The sequence below is a fragment of the Volvox carteri genome, assembly GCF_000143455.1.
Source record: "Volvox carteri f. nagariensis unplaced genomic scaffold VOLCAscaffold_33, whole genome shotgun sequence".
NCBI classification, from domain to species: Eukaryota; Viridiplantae; Chlorophyta; class Chlorophyceae; order Chlamydomonadales; family Volvocaceae; genus Volvox; species Volvox carteri.
In genome coordinates this window covers 148,675-171,798 of record NW_003307576.1, presented here as the reverse complement: position 1 = coordinate 171,798, position 23,124 = coordinate 148,675, and the positions used below count along the sequence as shown (strand labels likewise).

Below are 23,124 nucleotides of genomic sequence, written 5' to 3'. Positions count from 1 at the left end.
GGGAGGCGCGGTGACAAGGGACGAAGGGGGAAAATGGGGGGAAGATAAAAGGGAAACAAAGGGAAGCATTAAAATAGGAAGGAGGGTTGAAATCGCATGATGAAACATAGAAGATGACTGATTGCCTGACAAGGGATGGGAGGGAACAAATAGGGAAAAAAGCCGGAAGAGCAAAAGAGGCCAAAACGGAGTGTACCAAAAAATTTACGGCAAAAAGCAAAAAGGACTCCAAAAAAGCGACAATCAAAGACTTTCGCCGCCATACAGAGACCAGCATATGGGCACCCAAAAGCGGCAATCTAACGCGTGCCAAGGAAAAGCAAGAATTCCTGTGAAGCGCCAGTCAAGAGCGGCAAAAACGGAAACGGCCAAGGATCCGCATACCTCGGTGGACGAAATGGAGTCACGGATCTACCAAGCCAGCAGGCGATAATAAAGAATGCGAAATACAAGATGCGCGCAAGGAAGGCCCCCAGGCACCGGATCACACTCCAGCGCGAGCCCGGGCGGTCTGTCACCAGCGCCCAGAAACCGGCGGCGACGGCGGCGGCGGCGGCGGCGGTGCAGAACCGCTTGCGGGACCGAGCGCCAGTACGAGTCGCCCGACGTCAGGTCCTAGCTCCAGGGGCGACAGCGGCGGCGGCGGCAACGACTGTGGCGGCAACGGCGGGGGTGGCAACGGCGGCGGCGGCAACGGCGGCGGCAGTGGTAGCGGCGGCAGCGGGTCCCCAGGGAAAGGACCGAGCGCCAGTACGAGCCCGCCGACGTCAGGCCCTAACACCAGCGGCGGCGGCGGCAGCGGCAGCAGCGGCGGCGGCAGCAGCGGGTCCCCAGGTAAAGGACCGAGCGCCAGTACGAGCCCGCCGACGTCAGGCCCTAACACCAGCGGCGGCGGCGGCAGCGGTAGCGGCGGCAGCGGGTCCCCAGGGAAAGGACCGAGCGCCAGTACGAGCCCGCCGACGTCAGGCTCTAACACCAGCGGCGGCGGCGGCAGCGGCGGCGGCGGCAGCGGGTCCCCAGGGAATGGACCGAGCGCCAGTACGAGCCCGCCGACGTCAGGCCCTAACACCAGCGGCGGCGGCGGCAGCGGCGGCGGCGGCAGCGGGTCCCCAGGGAATGGACCGAGCGCCAGTACGAGCCCGCCGACGTCAGGCCCTAACACCAGCGGCGGCGGCGGCAGCGGCGGCGGCGGCAGCGGGTCCCCAGGGAATGGACCGAGCGCCAGTACGAGCCCGCCGACGTCAGGCCCTAACACCAGCGGCGGCGGCGGCAGCGGTAGCGGCGGCAGCGGGTCCCCAGGGAAAGGACCGAGCGCCAGTACGAGCCCGCCGACGTCAGGCCCTAACACCGGCGGCGGCGGCGGCAGCGGCGGCGGCGGCAGCGGGTCCCCAGGGAAAGGACCGAGCGCCAGTACGAGCCCGCCGACGTCAGGCCCTAACACCAGCGGCGGCGGCGGCAGCGGTAGCGGCGGCAGCGGGTCCCCTGGCAAAGGACCCAGCGCCAGTACGAGCCCGCCGACGTCAGGCCCTAACACCAGCGGCGGCGGCGGCAGCGGTAGCGGCGGCAGCGGGTCGCCAGGCAAAGGACCGAGCGCCAGTACGAGCCCGCCGACGTCAGGCCCTAACACCAGCGGCGGCGGCGGCAGCGGTAGCGGCGGCAGCGGGTCCCCAGGGAAAGGACCGAGCGCCAGTACGAGCCCGCCGACGTCAGGCCCTAACACCAGCGGCGGCGGCGGCAGCGGTAGCGGCGGCAGCGGGTCCCCAGGGAAAGGACCGAGCGCCAGTACGAGCCCGCCGACGTCAGGCTCTAACACCAGCGGCGGCGGCGGCAGCGGCGGCGGCGGCAGCGGCGGCGGCGGCAGCGGGTCCCCAGGGAATGGACCGAGCGCCAGTACGAGCCCGCCGACGTCAGGCCCTAACACCAGCGGCGGCGGCGGCAGCGGCGGCGGCGGCAGCGGGTCCCCAGGGAATGGACCGAGCGCCAGTACGAGCCCGCCGACGTCAGGCCCTAACACCAGCGGCGGCGGCGGCAGCGGCGGCGGCGGCAGCGGGTCCCCAGGGAAAGGACCGAGCGCCAGTACGAGCCCGCCGACGTCAGGCCCTAACACCAGCGGCGGCGGCGGCAGCGGTAGCGGCGGCAGCGGGTCCCCAGGGAAAGGACCGAGCGCCAGTACGAGCCCGCCGACGTCAGGCCCTAACACCAGCGGCGGCGGCGGCAGCGGTAGCGGCGGCAGCGGGTCCCCAGGGAAAGGACCGAGCGCCAGTACGAGCCCGCCGACGTCAGGCCCTAACACCAGCGGCGGCGGCGGCAGCGGCGGCGGCGGCAGCGGGTCCCCAGGGAAAGGACCGAGCGCCAGTACGAGCCCGCCGACGTCAGGCCCTAACACCAGCGGCGGCGGCGGCAGCGGTAGCGGCGGCAGCGGGTCCCCAGGGAAAGGACCGAGCGCCAGTACGAGCCCACCGACGTCAGGCTCTAACACCAGCGGCGGCGGCGGCAGCGGCGGCAGCGGCACCGGGTCCCCAGGGAAAGGACCGAGCGCCAGTACGAGCCCGCCGACGTCAGGCCCTAACACCAGCGGCGGCGGCGGCAGCGGCGGCGGCGGCAGCGGGTCCCCAGGGAAAGGACCGAGCGCCAGTACGAGCCCGCCGACGTCAGGCCCTAACACCAGCGGCGGCGGCGGCAGCGGCGGCAGCGGCAGCGGGTCCCCAGGCAAAGGACCGAGCGCCAGTACGAGTCCGCCGACGCCAGGCCCTAGCTCCAGCGGCGGCGGCGGCAGCGGCAGCGGCGGTAATCTGGCCAAAGCGCCGCTGCCGCCCGTTAAGGACATCCCACCCCAATCCCCCTCAGCCGGCCGTGAACCACCCGACGGCAGTGGTGAAAGCGCGGCGATGAAGCCACTTCCCCCTGGCCCACACCGGGAACCCAATAAATTCGTGGAAGTGAACCCTCCGAAACCAGAGGCTCTGTTGCCGGCGGCTACCCAGCCGCCAAGCAAAGCGGATGGCCCACAGCTGCAGCCGAACTCAGCAGCTCCGGAACCAGGGACGTCCCGAGCTGCCGCTGATGGGGACGGCAGTAGCGGCAGCATCACAGCGAGCGTGGCTGACGGGGCCAGCGGGCGGGTGGCGCCGGGGGGCGCTGCCGGCGTGAGCAGCAGTAGCGTCAGCAGCAGCAGCACTGGTGGTGGTGGTGATAGTGGCGGCGGCTTGAGTATTGGCAGTGTTGCTGGTGCGGTGGTTGGCGGCATCCTCGCTCTGGTGATTGCGGGGCTGGTGGTTATCAGCGCGGTGTTGCTGATGCGCAGGCGCAGTGTGAGTTCTGGGTTGGTTGGGGTTGGTTGGGTTGGTTGGGGTTGGTTGGGGTTGGTTGGGGTTGGTTGGGTTGGTTGGGTTGGTTGGGGTTGGTTGGGTTGGTTGGGGTTGGTTGGGAGCTGGGTAACGGTGGACGGCTCCTTCCCATCTCCTGGGCCGCTTTGATATAGGTTATGCTACCCCTCCTTACACATCCATATTTGTATAGGTCACTGTCGTACATCATCATACAATGTCGTACACTTCCGTACAGATTTCCGTACTTGCTATTATATTCTATCCTCACGCGCCCACAGAGGTTCGCCCCGGAGTCCAAGCTGATGCGGGAGCTCATCGCCGAGGGACCGGCACACAATACACAGCAACCGGCCAGCGTGGCGACCCGTCAGACCGCCGTCGTCACTGCTGCCGTACACACCGTCGCAGGTGGACCTTCAGCGGTGGCGGAGGCGGAGATCATGTCGGCGTCCCGGGCGGGGTCGATCCATTTGACTGCAGGGTCGTTGCAGCCGGAGATCGTGGCTGTAGCGGCGGCGCCGGGGAGTGTAGGTACGGCGGCATCATTCAGCCCGCCGTCGGTGGCAGACTCATGGGTGTCGTACATGGACTTGCCGCCGCCGCTGGCTCATGACGCTTTACATAGAAGCAGCTTCAGAGACATCTGAGGTTATGATTGCCGTACGATGGGATGCTACAGACGCTGCTACAGCCTCTGCGTGCTACCGCTGCTGTTTTTACTACAGTCAGCAATATGCTCAAATGGCCAGGTCAGGTTGGGAGTGCTTGCTCGCCATTACTACGGAAGCGATGTGAATGGAGCACCGTACATACGTCAATTGCCGATATGGGCCCTTCAGTGACCTTGGGATTATCTATAGGATGAATGCACCTTAATGCGGAGTGTACTGCAGTAGCTGTGTACTGCTGTACACCACACCACCAGCGTACAGGCGTGCAAAGATGCTGTAAAAGGAAAAATAAGGCTGGTAGTGATGCGCAGCCTACTGGTGTGAATTCCCGCGTGCTCCGTCCGAGTCTCTTGTGGCTGGACAGGTAGATGGTTGGTCAGCTGTCGCGTCGTACGAGTGTAGCATCAAAATGTCGTGACACGACACAGCGGTCTCCGGCGCGCCACCACTTGGCGGATACAGCTCGTGCTAGCCCGCTCGCGTCTGCAGTCCTCGCCGCCGCAGGGCATTAGGTACTTTGACACACACACATACATACACATTACGTCTGCACATCCATGCAATCGTCAGTGCTGTTGTTTCCCACCCTAATCAACACCACCTGGGCTGCTTTTGGTGGCTTTGTTTGTTATTTAATGTCGCAACAGGCAATTCGCTCGTTTGCCTGCCTGTCTGTCTGTCTGACTGGGCGAGGTGCTGGGGGTCGGAGGACTGAGAGGCGCAGAGATGATGGGAGAGACGAGATGGCGAGTTGGATGTGGGAAGAGCTACATATATGTATACATACATATATACATGTATTCGTTCGTTTGTGTTTTATTGGGCGCTCCAGGGAGGGAGCACTCCACGCCCGGTGCGTATACACACGGAAGGCACTCGGCGACCCGGGGGGAACAGCTAGCCTCCCCCCGGGGGAGGGGGAGTTGGTCGTGGGTGGTATGACTCTCTGAAGACGACGTGTTTGGGTGGATGGCTGGGCCAGCCGCTGGGGCTGGGGCTATGGGTGGAGTCATCTCAGCCGGAACGTCTCCACAGTCGATATTACTTAGGGTCTTAGGACTCCTGTGGACGCTGGCTCACGTCCCCTTTTTCATGGCGCACTATAAGGAAGGGCGACAAGGGGGTTTAGTAAAGTAAAGAGTAACTCGTGTGCACGATCCGAACCGAGTCTCGTGGCCCAGGGCCTAGGGGGTGCGACGTTCCACATTTGAGTCTCGTGGTTAGGGCAGGGGGGAAACGCCGGGTAAGGGGGCGCGGGGGGGGGTAAACTCTAAAACCCTTTTATAATTATGCGATGCGCTCGGTGTGAAGTGCGGGGTGCAAACATGCTTGGGATCAAATTGCTTTATCATTTACACAATGCCGGCAAAACTGATGGAAAAAGTAGTCGGCAAAAGGTAGTTGTCAAAACTGATGAAAAAGGTAGTTGTATGGTTTGGTTTGGTTGTGTAGCTGCCGCCCGCAGGATTGTCGGAATATGACGTCGGAATCTACTGTCTGTACATATGTGGTACGCTGTGAATCAATGCCATGTGATATATCCTTACATTGTAAAAATATATTTTTACACTTCTGAGGTGGGTCATGGAAGTCGTTAGTTGTTAGTTATGTACGGTAAGAGGCCCGCCCACCGACCGCCATCCAGACACAGCAGAAGACATAACTCAAAAGAACCACCAACCAACCAACCAACCAACTTGCCAACAAACCAACATTCAGTGACGGACGAGCGGGAAACCGTAACAGCACATGTTTACATGTATGGCATACTGCCCCCGTTGCCCCTGACTCTTATCTCCCACCGGCTGGTGCTCCTCCTCCTCCCCCCCCCGGGTGATTGACGTCTACTGCTTCTCGAATGGGGGGGTTCACCGGGTCAGTAAGGACCCGCGAGGGGCGCCACAGTCGAGAAGATACAGTCAAGAAGGAGAAGAAGAAGCGGGGGGATAAGCGGAAGAGTAGAAAAGCGACGCGAGGGAATGTTCTCCGACAGTAGTGGTGATGCCGCAGCCCGCTTGAATTGCACTCCCGGGGGTACACCAGGCGGGGGAAAGTAACGACCAGTAGCACCACGGACATCCACCGCCGCATCCACCGCCTTTGCCCCCAAGTCCAACCCCCAAAACCTAAAAAAAGGACCCTTCCGGGCTGCCGACTCGATTTATGTTATGTCATGTTTAACCCCCCGTGTCTGGTCCCTTCGTACAAAGCGGTTGTAGGTATGGAGGTGGTTATGGTGGTTGGTGTACGAATATTTACGAAAATGTTGGAAAACGCAGGTGGCGAATGGTCGGAATCTTGATGAGGAGTGAGTAGAGGGAGAGAAACTCCGAGAAGGAGGGCCGTAAAAAAAGGACAAAACGCAAAGGAGCTCGAAACATCACCTCGCAACCCCTGCAAAACGCGCAAAAAAAACACTTGTTGCCACAACAACAGCACTTTCCTAATTCGTAACATATTCCCAACCTCCATCATACCTTTCAACACCTCTCCAACCATTATAAACTTTCTCACGTCGCTGCCATATATTTCTCTCTTTTGTTCCTCTCCCACAAACTCAATCCGTTTTCCTTTCCTCGACAACCTCAGCCATCGAACCGGGGACCTCGTAACCAATCCTCAACCCTTCCTTATCGACTCCCCACTCCCCCACACTCCCACCACGCTCCAATCCAGCCCGCCCCGGCCCCCTCCACATCCCCCTCACCCTGACCCTCTTTCCATGCAAATAGATCATTTAGATAGATCATTCAGATAGATCATCCAGATAGATCATTTAGATAGATCATCCAGAGATCTATTTGAGCCACCACAGCCGTACAAGGCCATCATCCGAGCAAGACGCAAGCAGCCGGGGCTCCACAGGGTGCCACCGCACGCAGTTCACATCGCCGTCATGCGCCCCCTCCACACGCACCCACAAACCCCAGGACTCCTGAGCCCCCCCGCTCTCCCCATTTGAGGCCCCCCCAACCCCCCCCGGGCCGAGGGACTCGCCCGCGGCATCACGACGTCCAGTCCGCCCTTCGCCACGTCGCCAACCCCCCACCACCTCAACAGCTCCTCCCCCCGAAACCCCGCCAGAATGTACGGCAGCGCTGCCGACACCGGCATCAACACCGGCATCAATTCCACCCGAGGCTTCAACATCCGCCATCTCTTCATCACCCCCGTTCGGTGCCGCCGCTGTCCCCATCTCGGCCGACGTTGTCGTCGTCGTCGCAATCATCACCGTCGAAGAAGCAACCGCAGAGGTGGTGGTGGTGGTGGTGGTCCGTACTTTTCCGCTCTCCAACTCCTCACCACCATCCTCTCCCTTCTTCCCCGCCCCCTCCCCTTCCTCCTCCACCTCCACCTGGCTCAACCCCCCGCGCGTTTCCCGTTCCTCTTCCTCCGCCCGCAGCTGTAGACGCAAGAGCTCCGGATCCCCCCGCCCGAACACGCAAATGCAATCCTCGCCATCGCCTGATCAGGACACGCAGCCACCCCACAGGAGGGTCGGCAGGGTGCGGGAGGGAGAGGAGAGCGGGCACCACATCAGGCCCACATGGCCAGGCACCATATGTATGTATGTATGTATGTATGTATGTATGTATGTATGTATGTATGTATGTATGTATGTATGTATGTATGTATGTATGTACGTATATATATATGTCCCACCAGCGTACAATCTAATGAAACCCACGTACATACATATATACCTACATACACACACAAACACAGACAGCTATCTCCAGTCCCTTCCATCAAACCAAACCCGCTAACACCCTACTAACAGCCCCCCTCCACCCCCCACCCCCCCCCACCCCTACCCGTAGCAATGAGGCCGTGGGAGCCCCAGTCCAGGGAGAAGATGGTCCGCGTGTGGTGGCCGCTGAGGGTGACCTCGCACCGGAGGTCGGGCCGGGCGGAACTGAGCGACAAACCGCCGCCACCACCGCCACCACCATCATCATCATCATGCGCCACCGCGGGCCCCGCCCGCACCGCCGGCCCCCCTGTTGCTGCTGCTGTTGCTGTTGTTGCTCCTGAACCACCTATCGTTGTTGTTGTTGTTGTTGTCGTCTTCATCCTGCTCCTGCTCCCCCATATCTTCACGGTGAGGTCGTCACTGCAAGAGGCGAGTCGCTGGCCGGGGGGGTCCCAACACACGTCCCAAACCGTGGAGCTGTGACCGGAGCCGGGGCCGTACCCTAATCAGGATATGTACGACACGGGGGGAAGGGGAGGGATGGCGGGGGATAACTGCAACTGCACGATGCAGCACGTGGTGGTGGTGGTGGGGGGAGAAACTACCTGCCGTACAGCTCACTCACCTCCCAGTGTCTGGCTGCACCCCCACTCGTCCCCGTCATAGCTCCAGAGCTTTATGGTGTCGTCGTACCCGGCACTAACCAACAACTCCCCCCCGGGATGCCAACGGACCACCTTAACGTCTTGCGTGTGTCCCTGAGGGGGGGGTGAGGGGGGGGGTTGAGAGGTGGGGGGGTGGGGGAGTTTTGAGTGTGTAAGAGGTTTGTGCGTGTTTGTGTGTTTTGGGGTGTGGGGGTTTTAAAGGGGTGGGGGGTCAACACCCGCCGGGAGGTCGGGGGGTGGGGGTTAGGGGGTTTGGGTTTTTCCCTACCGGTGGGCCCGAGGGGCCCGAGGGACGGCGTAGGGGGATGGGGTGGGATGGGGTGGAAAACAGCTAGCGGAAAACACAGCCAGGGGGGGGAATGCCGTGACAGTGACGGGGTGAGGGTTTTCGGGGTGGGGGGTACTGGGGTGGGGGTGGGGGTGGAGCAACCCCCCTATACACACAGACACGCGCTTATTCGTACCTGCTTGACGTCCACACACTCAAACTCGCGACCCGGCATGGACTCCCAGATCCACACCGATCTGCGGAGAAGGCGGGTACGGCAGGATGTACGGCAGGGAGACGGGGCGGCTGGGAAGGGCAGGTCAGGTCAGGTGTCGTACAGGTAGGTACGATCTTCAAGATGTTTAACGACCCACAATGCTCAGAAATTACTTTCCCCCTCTACCTTCCCTTCCAGCCCCCCCGTGTTCCTCGGCCACCGCATAAACGGAAAAATGGAACGGAGATTCTGCAAAGCATAACCAGGAATGTGTACGGCAGGGTCCATAGTTTATGTACGGAAAAAGTACTGTGCCGTACCTATCGCGCCCGCATGTGGCGATGAGACGCCCATCTGGGTTCCATGCCGTACACTTGACCTCATTTTCGTGGCCCTCCAGCTCCGCGACCTGCGCAGGCAGAGGTCAAAAAGGTGGGGCAGGCGGCGAGTGGAGGTCTATTTACCTCACGACGTCACCCACCGCCCTCACCCGTCCCCACCCACGACGAATAAGCAGCACGAACCCCACTCGCCAAGTTCCGAAAGAAATTTTAACCGTGCCGCCAAACGGCCCACCCTTGGCATCCCCTCTGACACCATCATCCCTCCGAAAAGGGAACAACACCCCTTTGAAGTGGTTTATTCCCCTTCATATCATAAGCGACACATGAGCACACGATGTTGTCGGAGAGCTAGATCCACCGCTCCTCCATTGGTGGACCCGACCACCGACCTGTTCCCAAACTCCTCCAGAAAGTTCCCAAATGGCAACAGTCGCATCGAAGCTGGCGGTGGCCAGCGCCCTGCCGTTGGGGCTCCAGGCGATGTTGCGAATTGTGCGAGAATGGCATTGATCCAGGATGGCGCAGCAGTACCACTGCTGCTGCTGCTGCTGCTGCTGCTGCACGCCACCGGCGGGGTGCTGCCTTCCGCTGGAGCAGACGGCGCCGGTGGGTTTGCTGGCGGTGGAAATCTCTGGGGTTGCTGTGGCGGCGATGGTGGAAGGAGCCGGGGTGCGCCGCGACCATATCCGCACGGTCTTATCACCGCTGCAGCTGGCCAATAAATCGCCTGGAGTTTATAAACATGGGTGGTGCTTCCGTAATTGCTGAAAACACTTGGAAAAGGCTTCTGGCAACGAATCGTGACAAAGGCTGGCGGGAACTTTGGTTCTGCTTGGAATCAGGTTTTTGAGGTACAAATGTGCTAATATGCAATATTCGAATTATTTTCGTCAAACTTTACCTTTGGGGGACCAAGCCACAGACCAGACCCTGTCCTGGTGGCCAGTAAGGTTGGCCACCAGCTCAAGAGAAAGGTTGTCCATTGTTGCGTAGCGAATTGCGAAGAGATTCGGGCTTGCACAGTGCAATGGGAAAACGTTCTGTACGGAGTCGTTAGGGCATGAAAGTTCGATCAGATAGCGAGTCTTTCCGAGAGAGACAACTGCGGCAATGCACCTATCGTAGTGTTATATAATATTGCCTTGGTTTCATAGTTTACTGTCCTTTCATACTTGCATTTGCACGTCGTGCCAGGACTGTGTCTATGCCTTATGGGTAGTGCGTTCTTCCCAGCTTCCGGACTTAAGCCTTGTCCATCTGGGTTGTGCTAAAATTTGGCCGGAAATTTTCTATTTGCGTGCTTTGCTTGTTGCGAGCTCTTGCAGAAGTCATCTTGAGCCGGGCTAAATGGGTCAATGCCTGGGGAAATTTCATAAAGGCGCAACGCTGAACATTGTTAAAGACCCCTTCCCAGATCATTATACCGATTCGGTGAGAACTCTTCGTGCTTACATTCATCTGGACGTCGTTGTCGGCGCCCTTTGCCGGCGTCCCGGCAGCCAAGGAGGAGCCCTGTTAAATCCTTGCATATTATGACCTCTTGCAGCAAATCTGTGATTACTTCGTCGACCATCTCCCGCGACGTCTCGTGGGTGAGGGAATCCATCTGCTTCGTGGCCGTCCCGGCCCTATTATGCAAGGCTGGACGCACGAGGTGAGTCCACAAGCCCTAATCCAATTATTAACAGGTCCGTTTCCCCCTTTAAGTTGGCATCAAGCTCATTATCCTGGAACTGTTGCGTCACTTCTATCACAGTCTTCTCGCCGCCGCAAGCTAGTCTTCTCGCCGCCGCAAGCTCCTCCATCCCATGCTGTGCGGTCCCGCAAACCACGCCGAACGCGGCCGCCCCCTCAACGACACCTTAAGTTTTTAAAATATGCCCCAAAGCCTCCATATGCTAAGCTAGGTACCTGAACGGCCCCAACCTTACTTCCTTTTTTCCGTAGAGCAGACATCCCTCAATTGTCTTCCCTCCCGTGACATCTTCTTCCCTTACAAACCGCATTTTATATGATGCTCTTAACCTGAAACTTCGTCTGCAGCTTTTAAATGAAGCGGGCGTCCACAGTTATCAGGACAGAGAGCTGCTGCTGAAGACCCGAGACGATATCGTTTCAGCAGTAGCCCGACAGCGCCTACGGCAGCGGCCACCGTCCCGATCCGCCAACAACTGTACGGACCACCGCTCACATCACGCGGCATCACCTTCAGCCACAGAACCAGTCACGTCACTCACCAACCCACCTGGGTTCGCTTCCGTCCCAGCCGCCGAACCCAACATCCCGATGTCCCACCAGCCCACCGCCATCGACCTTTCCCCGCCGGATGCTATGGATGTGGCTGAGGTCGTCGGACCTGGTGCCGTACCAGCCGCGTCCGTCCACAGGGCTGCCGCTAGGCTGCAGGCAGCGGCGGCCGCCGCCGCGGCGGCGGCGACAGCGGCGGCGGCCACGGCCAAGTCGACAGCCTTTTGTAGCGAGGGCGACGGGAAGCCATTCCGCCTGACTACGGATTGGCTTCCATCATGTCAGCAGCTATACCGGATCTCCGAGGAGATTCGCCACATGGCCTCGTCGGGTAATTTAGATTCATCGGTACACGCCAAGTCCGTGTCCGGTGTACTCGATGTGCCGGCAGCTGCCGTGGCCGCTGCAGCAGCGGGAGTCGGCAGCAGCAACGTGCCGCTACATACCAGATTCAAGTCGCGGTTTCATCCCGCTGCTGCTGCTGCTGCCGGCCGCGGTGACAGCGGCGGCAGCGGTGGGGGCGATGGCGCCGAAGGTGACGGAGAGAGGGACGATGAAGGTGGCATGCACGATCGTGACGCGGACGGCAAGGTTGCGGCGGCGGCGGCAGCAGCGACGATGATGCCGTTAGCGGTTTCTTGCGCTACTGCTGCTGCTGCTGCTGCTGGCCGCTGCGGCGTAACTTGTCCTCAGCACGATTACGACACACCACCATCGGGGGTTTTGGGGTTGCCGCCCGGGGCTACGGACCAAGCGGCGGCGGCGATGCTGACCCCGCAGCGGCAGCACTTTGAAAACAACGACGACGACGGCGGCGGCGGCGGCAGCGGCGGCGGCAACAGCTGTTGCTGCGGCGGCAGCGGCAGTGGCGAGGAAAGCGGCGGCAGCGCGGACAGTCGAAGCTTTGAGAGCCCTCTGGGTGCGGATAGCCTTGCCGCCCTGACGGCGCTCGAGGCGCCGCCGCCGCCATCCCCGGAGGAGCCGCTGCTACAGCCCGACGTTGCTACAAGCGACACTGCGGGCAGTTGCGCCGTTCCCGGTCGTCCTGAACCCAAGCACCTGGTGCAGCAGGTGCCCTTGTGCTTCGGGAGCGCGAGTGGGTGAGTGGGTGAGTGAGAAGCGGACGAAGGCGGCCAAAAGGCACGTTCGTGGTGGTGGTGGTGGTGATCTGCGACTAAGAGGTTCGGCTCTGCAGGCGCATGGAGAAGCAATCAGAAGCTGCCGCAGTAGCAGCAGTAGCAGTAGCAGTAGCAGGATGCCGTATAGCAGCGGGAAGGGTCTCCGCAACAGCAGCAGTAGCAGTAGTAGAGAACGGAAGGGGAGTAGCAGTCGCGGACAGAAGATCGTTGTCAGACATGCAACAATAATAACCTGCTAATAAAGTGAGACAGCAGCAGCGACAGCTACAACAGCAGCAGGCGCAGTGGCAACTGCACTCGCTTGATGCAGCCTAAGGGCGGTGGGGAGATGGTATTCGAGGGTTAAGATTTGAAAAAGCGTTGGGAGTTGGGTAACGGATTGTGGCGCGAGTAGTTACCGTACGCATCCAGGGATGCATTCTGGCCGAGCAAACCGGCATGCAGTTGGGCGCGTGTGGTTCGAGCGCGGGCGCGGGTTTTAAATCTATCCTTTCATGCCGTACGAACCGTGTTGTGTTTATGCACATAATGGAAAAAGGGACGAAGAGAAGAGACGAAAAGGGAAATCGCCCCTCAGACATCGTGGCGCACCATTTCTGCTGCATATGCTGCATGTCCGCTTTCGTGCTGCATGTGTGCATGTATTTTTCCGCTGTTCGTTGGCCGTTTTCTGTTGGAAATATTTTCGGTTTGGGATGTCAAATTTCCACTACCGAACGGAACTGGGTTTTCTTTTCCTTTTCATCTATTGCCGGGCATTATTGAGCAACTTAGGAAGCGAAAATCGAACTGCTAGGGTATAATGGCTAATTCGTGCGTACGGCTGCGGTTGGGGCAGTTGCACTCCGACAACTGAAATAACTGCAATTGAAGCGATGTCGCAGTCGGCAACAGTCACCCGGTGGAAGACAGAATAACATACACACTTACTGCACTTTAGTGTCGATTTTGGTGGAAGGCTTGATGGTTCGGTTGTCGGTTGGTTGGTTGGTTGGTCGGTTGGTTGGTTCCGTCTTTTGGGGGAAAATTGGATTTGATACTCAGGGATTGGTTCATGATTTGCTGGGGGCGCAAAACGTCACGAACAGGGTCATGCATGTGTATGTACGGCATCTTAGGGTTTTTCGGTGTACGACATCATGTGGGGCACAGTCGTCGTTTTCAGGGATCGCATAAGGCCCTCCTGGCCCCTTTGAGACCCGGTCTCAACAATATAAAATGCATGTCCTGTCCTGCGAGATCATCATTATTAGGGTTTTCCTCGAGTTGCCAAGGCACCCTCGGCCCGGGGGCGGTGGCCCTCGGGGGTTTCCTTTCCCCCCCCTCCCCCCCCTCCCCCCCCCGGTGCAAATGCAAAAAGTAGTTCATGACCGCCGTTAGACGTCGCTCTTTTTTCGGATGTCAATTGCTTGCATAGCTTTTTGGTTCTTGTTGGTCTGTGTGTGTCTTGCTGCTGCTGCTGCTGCCGAGGATGGATGGAGGTTGTTTCATTTGCGGCCCCCGTGCGCGCGCTTTTGTGTGGGTTTGTGTTGGTGTCTGTGTTTTCACATGTCTTTCGTATTTCGAGCAGTGGCGGTGCAGTGGGCCCACAGCTTATTTCCGCTGCCGTACTTCAGTCTTAATTATAATCAATATAATAATAATAATAATAATAATAATAAAACGGAGAATGTTCTGTTAGTTCTGCTGTTGTTGTATGCATCGGCCTCATCTCGCATTGCGCCGTTTGAGCAGCAAATGATTACACCTCCTGGTTCCAGTCACACTGCTCAACACCCTGATGTACGATGGCAGATGTACGATTGATGGTGATACGACAATTGTTGCTGTGTACGACGAAGGGCAATTTGTATTCGATTGGTTAATGCGCCAGGGCCACAGCGCTAGGGGCGTAGGGACTACCGCTCCAACCGGATCGCTTCCATTTCCTTTGAGCGCGCGGTTTCACACTTGTTCCCCCTCCCTGGATCACGAAGAGGGGCTCCTGCGCCTCCTCGCGCTACCCGGGGGGGGGGTAAGTATCGTCTGGGCCCTGATCATTGCATCGTACCTGCCTGCCGCGCCGTGCTGGGTTAGGATAGGGGTAATGGCACGGGTGTTCGTACGATTGTCACGTTATCAAAGGGAATTGCGTCGAAGAAGAAGAAGAAGAAGAAGCCGGCAGCAAAGCGCTTCAGGTTGATGTCATGTGGATATTATCCCGAACGAATGAGGGGGAATGCCGGCCGCCCGGGTAACAGGGTTTGAGCTGGGGAAGGAAGGGGGAAGTCAGCGCATGAAGCGGAACTGCGTCTTTTCCCCGTCATTATGTCTCTCTGACGGGGGAGAGGGGTTTGTGTGTGTGGTGGGGGGTGGGGGGGAAAGGGGGTTGCCGGAGCCTCTGCACGTCTGGCCTCCCCCCCCTTTGTGCAGATGAACATGAAGATAAGGATATTAGAACTGGGGGGGGGAGTATTATTACGTAACACAGCAGATAGGGTTGAAGCAGACAGCCCATTGCAACAACAATGTATTCTTGCCCTCGGGAAAGTGAAAGTACGACATTCATGGCGTTACAAGAATGTGAAGAGGTTGTTGATGACCGCATTTCCATGCGCTATGCTGACCGGGCTATGCCCCGTTGGATTGTGTCGCCCTAGTGCAGCAGGCTGCAGCCTTCACCTCCTCGCGATGGTTCCTGGGGCCCATACGTGTGTGTGTCTGTATGTGTGCCTGTGTGTGTATGTATGTATGTGTGTGTCAGCGCGTTTGTCGTGGCGACTGACGGGTTTAAATTCGGGATTAGCGCTTCTGATCCCCTAAGAAATTTGGCGGCAGTCCAGCTGTAATTCATAAATTATTGGGCCGGCTTTCCCCAGCGTAAAAAAAATAGCGTTAGGGCTTATAGGGTACCAGTAGTATTCTGTACCGACCTGTACCGTTGCGCAACAGTAGGCCAACTAAGATCTTATCGATCGATGCACGCCTGCACGGTTACAATGGCGCCCGGGGCTGTGCTGCTGCCAACCCGCGGCTGGCTGCTCTTCGGCGGGCCCGTGTAGGGGACCTCTCGGCCTTTTGGGATATGGGGTGGAGGGGAAACGACGGAGCGGAGGGCTGCGCGGTGTATTCTGGTTCGGGCGCCAGAGGAGAGCTGGAACGTGTTCTGCTCTCGCTGTCCCGCCTGCTGTCGGGGGCTGCCCTGGAGAGGTGTTGTTGTTATCATTGTTGCAGAGAGTAGCATCCCCTCCGTCACTCGAGCCGCTCCATTTCTAAACAACACGTGACGGGGCCCGCGGCCTCCTCCCCGGCCTCCCCCCCCCTTCGGGGTCCGGGCTTAGACGTCGTGTTATGACCACGCGAGACAGGAAATGAAAGGACACCGAATTGTTTTTCTAAAAGCGAAACCTGCACACAGCCAGGAAACATTTTATGCATTTACCCTCACGTCCTGGGCACCCTCCCACAGACACACACACCCTTCAACACTGACCTTCACCACCCCACTCCACCCACCGCTATCGACCACAACCACCACCTGCAGAGCTCCAGACAAAAGCACGACAAGGTGGCAGCACGTCCATGTATGCGTATGCATGCATGAATGGTTGAATAAAGGAAAAGCAGATGCGGTGCGTGGTCATGAATTAGGTGGCCCTGGGTGACTGCAGCCGAGGGCTGGCGATGCAGGAGGGAGGGGAGACGGGCCCAGGTGACCGCTGACCCGTCAGACCGCCGCTGATTTGCAGGAGGGTTGCGGAGGTGGATATGCCTCCTCCCTCCCTCACTGCCCTTTCGGCTCCGCGTCATGTACGGCGCACTGCGATGTACGGCGCCGCGCCTTAATTCGCCGCCACTCCACATCGCACCCTCTTCACACCATGCAGCTTGACGACATGACCTCCAAGGGCTCCCAGAACTTTAATAGTTGTCCATAACTTTATTAGAAGGTACGGTGTATGAAATAACCGCGGATAGAATGTTCGTCGGTGAAGCCAAGCAGGCAAACTGGTGGGGGCTGCAGCCCACCTGAAACCGCAACAATGGGTTTTTAAACTCCGGGGACGGGTAATAAAACCGCCGCACCATTTACACACTTTACCGCCAAATGATGCGAGTTCATCACCACGCTATTCCGCTTTCCTCGTGTTGTTGGACCCCCTGTGTTGAAGGGCGGATAGGCCCACACATGCGCCGAAAAGGCTGCACATCACACAACCCCCGCCATGCGCCTCTCTATGCTGCTTTCACCTCTACGTTTGTTTAGTCGGAGCGCCGCAATATTCCCTTGCATGTTCTGAAGGGACGGCCCTCCCAACCACCAACTGCCAACTACCAACCGCGGCAACAGAGCCCAATTGCAGTCATTCCATTCCTGTGCGCGATGTGTGCCTCAAACCTCCTTTCGCTTGGACAAAGTAAAAGTGATCAATCCGCGCAGAACGAGTCAATGGACTCAATGAACCAACTAAGACGACAATGAGTATGTCGACACGTGATTTCGCCTGCGACGTCGTCGGTAAAACTATTCAAAATTTAAAGATATTTTCCTAACACGCACTACAAATCACAACAACGTACTACACATGTACCGCCCCGCAAGGCAAGGCAAGGCAAAGTAAAGCAGCCGAATTTCCCCACCCACGTACTAGCAACTAAATGGTTGTTTTCCGCATAACTCCAATCTTGATAAAAACCAAATCAGATCTATTAAAGCCACGAGACCCCCCACGAAGTGGAAGTGGAAGTGTGGGTGCGCATACGCCCTTGTCACAGCCCGGGGTCGGCGAGGGCACCAGGTCCCCAATCCCCCGGAACAGGCATCATCATTAACATCATCATCGTCATCATTATCTATTCCTCGGGATCGCCAATAACCCGTGATGTGTTTTATACAATAGTACGATCACCTGAAATGGCAGCGCATTCCACTCGCCACCCTGTCCTGCCTTGCCAGCCAGACGCTGTCCTTGGTGCACCGGCAAGGTAGCCCCAAGCAAAGAAAAGAAGACGCGAAAGGCGCCAAAGCCACATCGCTTTCACTCTGGCTTCACCTTAGGCTTTTCAGGGCACGCCCTCGCGACGGGGCGCGTGTGACGGTGGAACCGAGCAGCGCATATCCGCATCCTCTGTATGCGTTTAAACCTCGGAGATGATCTTGACCACACACACATCCGCATCACGGCCACCCCACCCCACCACACCACACCACACCACACGCCACCACACCCACGCACGCACATATAACGTTGGTAGATCGTGTAGCTGTAGAACATGCGTTCCAGGGAATGGGGATTGCTTGGCATCTGAGCTGAGGGGAAAGTCGCTGGCTACAGGATTCGAACAGGTGACGGCGCCTTGCGTTGATAAGGACTCTGACCGAAAGAACGCCCCTCCAATGATGGAGTACTTCGGCGGTCGTATCACGGTTAGGTGCCCCAGGCCAGGGTCAGGCCCCAGGATCGATATGTAACAGATATACACACAGACACACTCTCACACACACAGACACATGCACACACACACGCACAAACACATACACACGCACAAACACACATACAAACACACACACACACACACACAAACTTGCTCTTTTTGCAGCTTAAGCCTCAATATATCCCTTTTGCGGCTCAGTTCATGAAAGCAAAAGAGGCCCTTTACATCCAATGTTTCGATCCATTACCCCTCAACCTCAACCTCCCCAGCGGAGGGGAAGGGGGCCCCCCGATACCCCCCCTAAAACCCCTGCGCAAACACGCATTACCTAACACTGGCTTTGCTTCCGGTACTGCTACTGCTACTGCAGGCGTGCTTAAGACCTTGTAAGGTACGACACTAAGACCACTGAATCCAAGCCTTATGAGGGCACAGCAAGCAAGCAGCAAACCTTTTCGATTTTTGTTTGTTCGTTGATTATCCATCGATATATCATTGGCGCATTATTCACCTTCGAGAGCTAGACGTTGCTGATAACACAGCAACAGCAGAACCGGGCAACGTGAGGCGGCGATGGAAGCGATGGGCGCGCAAGTCGCTGAGGAGGCGGGTACAATTGATGACGAAGGCCAACAGCCTTTTTCTTTCGCCTTCCCAACACCACAATGCCCATCGACACATTCTCTCTCTTTCTCTCTTTGCTCTATTACTTCAACAGCAGCAAGTGCACTCGGCAACATGACAGCGCAGCATGACGGCATTATGTGGCCGTCCATCTTCACATCAGCGTCGCCATGGGTCGTCGTCGTTGTCGTCGTCTCTGTTAGCGACCGTTGGGCCTAACGTTGGAGAATGGCAACCGTTTCTCCGCTGCTGCTGCTGCTGCTATGTTATTTCACAATTGCCGTACACTAATTCCCACGGCGGTACGCCACCGCGACGCTTCGACACATGCAAGGAGTTCACATCTCCATCCCAACGCAATTAGTTGGGGACGATAAGATAGCCATAAACATATTTGGACAAATGCTGGTGGGTCACAACTGCCAACTGTAACTGCAATCCACCTGAAATTGCAGCCGCATGACGGTGGCGGCATCGTGCGCTAACAGATGCACCCCGAAGGCACCAACATGTTCACATTTATATGTACGATATGTAAATTTGCTCGGCTCCAATAATCCGTCGAGGGGCTGTTGCTGGTGGTGCTGCTGGTGGTGACCGGACAGCGAGGTCCAGGACTAATGATCTGACCGAAGAGCCGATTGATGCGGGATGTTGGGCCTGATGAAGGCTTCCGTGACCGATGATAGGGCCGAAAGACCCGTCACAACACCCGGCACCGCATTAGCCTCTCTCTTTGTTGCGGCACTTTGTCACTGCTTCCAAGCTATGGCACTTTCCGGCCTGAGGTTGCGGGACATGTCCTGTGTGTGTACGGGTGTGTGTGTTTGGTGTGTAGGGGGGGAGGTGTGGGTGGGCGGGATGGGCGACGGGCGCTCTGCGGCAGCTCAGGGGCTGAGAGGCGGGACCTCGTAGCACGCCTCCCTACGACTCCTTCTGACAGCCGGGCGGCCGGGCGGGGAAGCAGGGGACAGCACAGGCCGGGAGAACTAAATTACTTGCAACGTGCGACAATTTGAAAAAAAACAGGCTAATTGCGCAATTCCTGCCAATTGTAGCAAAAGTAGCAAAAGTAGAGTGCCAGGGCCGGGCAAAGTGAATAGGACTGGGGATTAGGGACCACTAATGGCCACACAGCTTGCCATAGGCCCTGCACTGTCATGTTCTGCCCTGTCCTGGGCAAGAGGAGGAGGAGGAGGAGGTGCAGGAGGTGGGTCACAGCCCCAGACAGGCGCCAGCAGCAAAACACAAGCACAGCACTCCACAGCAGCAAGTATCGGAAAAAGCAGTGACCATCTACCAGCAGATATTGTTGGGGGCGGCCCCCCGGGAAGGGAAGGGAAGGCAGGCCGACCGTCAAACCACCATCGCCAGCTCACCCGCAGTTTCTCTTCATCCTCCTGCTCCTCGTCCACCTTTTCGTCCTGCTCCTCGATTTTCATCGTGGTCGTCAGTGTAGGCGGTGGCCGCCAGCGCCGCCGCCGCCACAATCACTGGCGTGGGCTTTTCCGCCACAGCGGCAGCGTCGCCGTCGTCACTGCTGCCTCCATCGTGGCGCAAAGGTCCCGGGCGCTGCTCGTAGCGCCTTCCGCGGCCGCACTCCGACTTGACCGCCGCCGCAGCACTGAGCGCCTCCCCTGGAGAGGCCTCCTCCTCCGCAATCTCCTCAACCGCAGCGGAAGGCACTGGGCGACGTGGGCCGTACATATCGCTCATGTCCGCGGCAGCTGCAGCGACCGCGCCGTCGACCATCCAGACCGGCGGGGGCTGCATGCGCCGGTGCGTGTGGATCGGCGGCAGGTCAGGTAGCGGCACAGGCTCTAGCGACGGCGCCAGCGGCGACGGCTGCAGCACCCGTACAGGCGTCGTCGCGGAAACCTGCCGCTGCTGCGCAGCGGCCGCTTCCGCCGGCGGAGGCGGCTGCTGCACCGCCGCCAGAGCCGCCATTCCCCCGCCGGCGGCGGCTTCCAGGTGACCCGTGGATGCTCCGGCTCGTCGGGAGGCGCAGTGTGTCGTACGTGTGGCCTGGCTCGCGGTGAAGGCTGAGTGGCGGTAACCAACGACGGGGCTATGTGGTTGCGCTTTGGCGGGCTCCTGTATGGCATGTTCAGCGAACGTAACGGCCATAGTCCCCGACGGGTGCCGCCGCCGGTGTATGCCGCTGCTACTGCCTGTGCTGACGTCCCCGCCGACGCCACCGCCGGCGGCGCCGCTGGCGGCACCGCCGCACCTGCCAGGCGGACTGGGGCTGGCGGAGGCGCTTGGGCTGTAGCACGGGGACTTGTTGGCAGCGCCGCTGGTGCCAACCAAAGCCTCGTTTCCTAGGTACGGTCGGGGTTGGGATTTTGGGTGTAGCTGTGGCAGCTGTAGCTGTGAGGCGCGGGGTGGCGCCAGAGGGCCCGCAGGTGAGGCGGAGAGGGAAGTTCGCGCCTGGGCGACAGCGGAGGAGGGCCGCTCTCCCACACCAAACAGGACGGGTACGGGCACCGACCACGGAACAGACGTTCCGCACGGCGTCGCTGGTTCTCCCACTCCATCGGGGCCGGAGGCCACTCGCTTTGGGTCCCATTGATGCTGATGCTGGTGGTGTCCCGACGGCGGCGGAAACGGCAGTGACTGCCGCGGCTGCAACCAGCCACCGCCGCCGCCACCGCCGCCGCCGGCAGACGTGGCACGATAGCGGCTGCCACCGCCGCCGCCACCGCCGCCTCCGCTGCCGCCCGCATCAGCGCTGCCTGGCCCCCGTTCCTGTACCGAAATCAGCTCCGTGACGGTGTTTCCTACTGAAGGAAACAATCCGCCGTACTGGCGGATTCTGGTCTGAGGACTGCCGCCGCCGCCGCCGCCGCCGCCACCGTCGTTGTTCGGCGCTGCCGCGCCGGCGGCGGCGGCGGCGGTAGCGTCTTTGAAGGTCGCCTCCGGGCCCAACGCCGACCCATACGCCAGCGCATCCGGTGTGTCTGCCGGATGAAACGCGCCGCCAGTTGAAAGGTCGTCGTCGTACACTGAGCCTGCCGTATCCGTGACAGGCCAATCCAATTTGCCGCTGCGAGTGCGCCAGAGGGTGGCGGAGGAAAGCATCACCGGCTGGGCCGCCAGCGGCAATGCTGACGACGCCGATGACGCGGAAGCTGCGGCGGCGGCGGCAACGGCGGCGACGGCGGCGCCTGCTGTACTCGTGAACGGCGACGACCCAGTCCCCACTGCGGGCAGCTTTGGCAGGTAGCCGCGCGCCCCTGCCAGCCAGGTATCCCCTCTCTCCGCCGCCGCCGCCGCCACACCTGCCAGGCCATCCCTCACGACCGCGCCTGGCTGCTGCTGCTGCTGTTGCGCCGCCGCCGCCGCCTCCACGGCGTTTGTTGCAACCCCCAGGCCACTGCCGCGGCTCGTTACGTCAGCGCGGGCGTGGCGCTGAGAATCGCCATTGCCGCCGCCGCCGTCACTCCTGCGGCCGCATTCTTGGTCGCTGCTGACGCCGACGCCGACGCCGACGCCTCCGGCGTTGCTGGCTGGCGAGCGCTGCTGCTCCTCGTCCCCCCAAAACACCTCGAACAGCTTCATCTCTTCGCGGACGCCCTTCAGACTGAGGGACCGTCGGGGTGGCGCGAAAGACTACTACTTAGGATAGGAAGTGAGGAAGTGAAAGCCGAAGCGGCGGGGGTGTCGGAAATTACAACAAGCAATGATACCACTATCGCTATAGTTACGGATGCTTACCGCCCTTAACGCCGCAAACCCTTGTCCCCCACTCCCCCACTCGCCTGTAACTGCCGAGGAATCGCGCCTCCAACCTTTTGGCCGGCGGTAGCGGCACCTTCGGACCAACAAGACGACTCAGCGCCTGCCATCGCACGGAGGGTGGCGGCGGCGCTGGCACTGAGACGTGGCCGTCGTCGCCGCCGCCGCTGCCCGAGCCAACTAGGCCCGGGGAAGCAGGGGTGGCGGCGGCGGCGGCGGCGGCGGTGGCGGCTTCGCCGTCGCCGCTGCTGTCCCGAGCGGCTCTTGAAGCCGCTACCTCCGATGCTGTCGAACGCAACGCGAGATGCAGGTTTGGTGTCGTACTGGCGGCGATGGTGAGTGGAGCTCCTGATGAGGCGAAGCCGACGGGGGTTCCGCTGCCGCCGACGGCGACCATGGAAGGACTGTGGGCGAGGCCCGACGCTAGCGGCATGGCCAGGGGGAAGGAGCCTATGCGCAACAATGGCTGATGAGGTGACGGCAGTGAAGGCGACCGCGCCGCTGCGGCTGCCGCCGCCGCTGCAAGGATGCCCGTAGCGGAGGGCGCGCTACTCCCGCGGGTTCCTGCTATGCCGCTGCCGCCACCTCCGCTGACAGCGTGCACAGTAATCGATGGAATGCGGCCCGCGGCGGCGGCGGCGGCGGCAGCGCCGCTGGTCGATGCCCCCGCCGCCGTGATCTGCGACATGTCCTGGAGGCTCGCGGAAGAGATGCGGGAAGTGAAAGATGTGACGCGGCGGGTAAGCGCCGCCGCGGCAGCGGCGGCGGCAGCA

At 59.7% G+C, this 23,124-nt stretch overlaps 4 protein-coding genes across 4 annotated transcripts in view; 1 reads left to right on the top strand and 3 right to left on the bottom strand.

Annotated features, from left to right (window-relative positions):
- The window catches only part of VOLCADRAFT_93654 (uncharacterized protein), a gene marked incomplete at both ends in the record, with an annotated part of 7,110 nt that extends 2,016 nt beyond the window's left edge, over window positions 1-5,094 (bottom strand). Inside the window, 3 exons of the mRNA XM_002952874.1 lie at window positions 767-3,102; window positions 3,598-3,743; window positions 5,081-5,094. Coding sequence (XP_002952920.1) covers window positions 767-3,102; window positions 3,598-3,743; window positions 5,081-5,094 — 2,496 coding nt within the window. The remainder of the gene's footprint in view (window positions 1-766; window positions 3,103-3,597; window positions 3,744-5,080) is intronic.
- Window positions 5,095-6,797: 1,703 nt separating this feature from the next.
- VOLCADRAFT_63171 (uncharacterized protein) lies at window positions 6,798-10,171 on the bottom strand (the record flags this gene model as incomplete). The annotated part of the gene is made up of 10 exons (XM_002952873.1): window positions 6,798-6,948; window positions 7,776-7,888; window positions 7,991-8,001; window positions 8,038-8,196; window positions 8,320-8,452; window positions 8,824-8,884; window positions 9,165-9,253; window positions 9,578-9,770; window positions 9,870-9,915; window positions 10,090-10,171. 10 exons carry the CDS (start codon window positions 10,169-10,171, stop codon window positions 6,798-6,800), a joined length of 1,038 nt encoding a protein of 345 aa, XP_002952919.1.
- Window positions 10,172-10,821: 650 nt separating this feature from the next.
- On the top strand, window positions 10,822-16,491 carry VOLCADRAFT_93652 (uncharacterized protein; the record flags this gene model as incomplete). The annotated part of the gene is made up of 6 exons (XM_002952963.1): window positions 10,822-10,842; window positions 11,487-12,061; window positions 12,414-12,535; window positions 14,551-14,588; window positions 16,023-16,121; window positions 16,441-16,491. The coding sequence occupies 6 exons, from the start codon at window positions 10,822-10,824 to the stop codon at window positions 16,489-16,491; spliced, it is 906 nt and encodes a 301-aa protein (XP_002953009.1).
- Window positions 16,492-19,336: 2,845 nt separating this feature from the next.
- The window catches only part of VOLCADRAFT_118195 (uncharacterized protein), a gene marked incomplete at both ends in the record, with an annotated part of 16,081 nt that continues 12,293 nt past the window's right edge, over window positions 19,337-23,124 (bottom strand). The window contains 3 exons of the mRNA XM_002952872.1: window positions 19,337-19,416; window positions 20,029-22,196; window positions 22,405-23,042. Coding sequence (XP_002952918.1) covers window positions 19,337-19,416; window positions 20,029-22,196; window positions 22,405-23,042 — 2,886 coding nt within the window. The remainder of the gene's footprint in view (window positions 19,417-20,028; window positions 22,197-22,404; window positions 23,043-23,124) is intronic.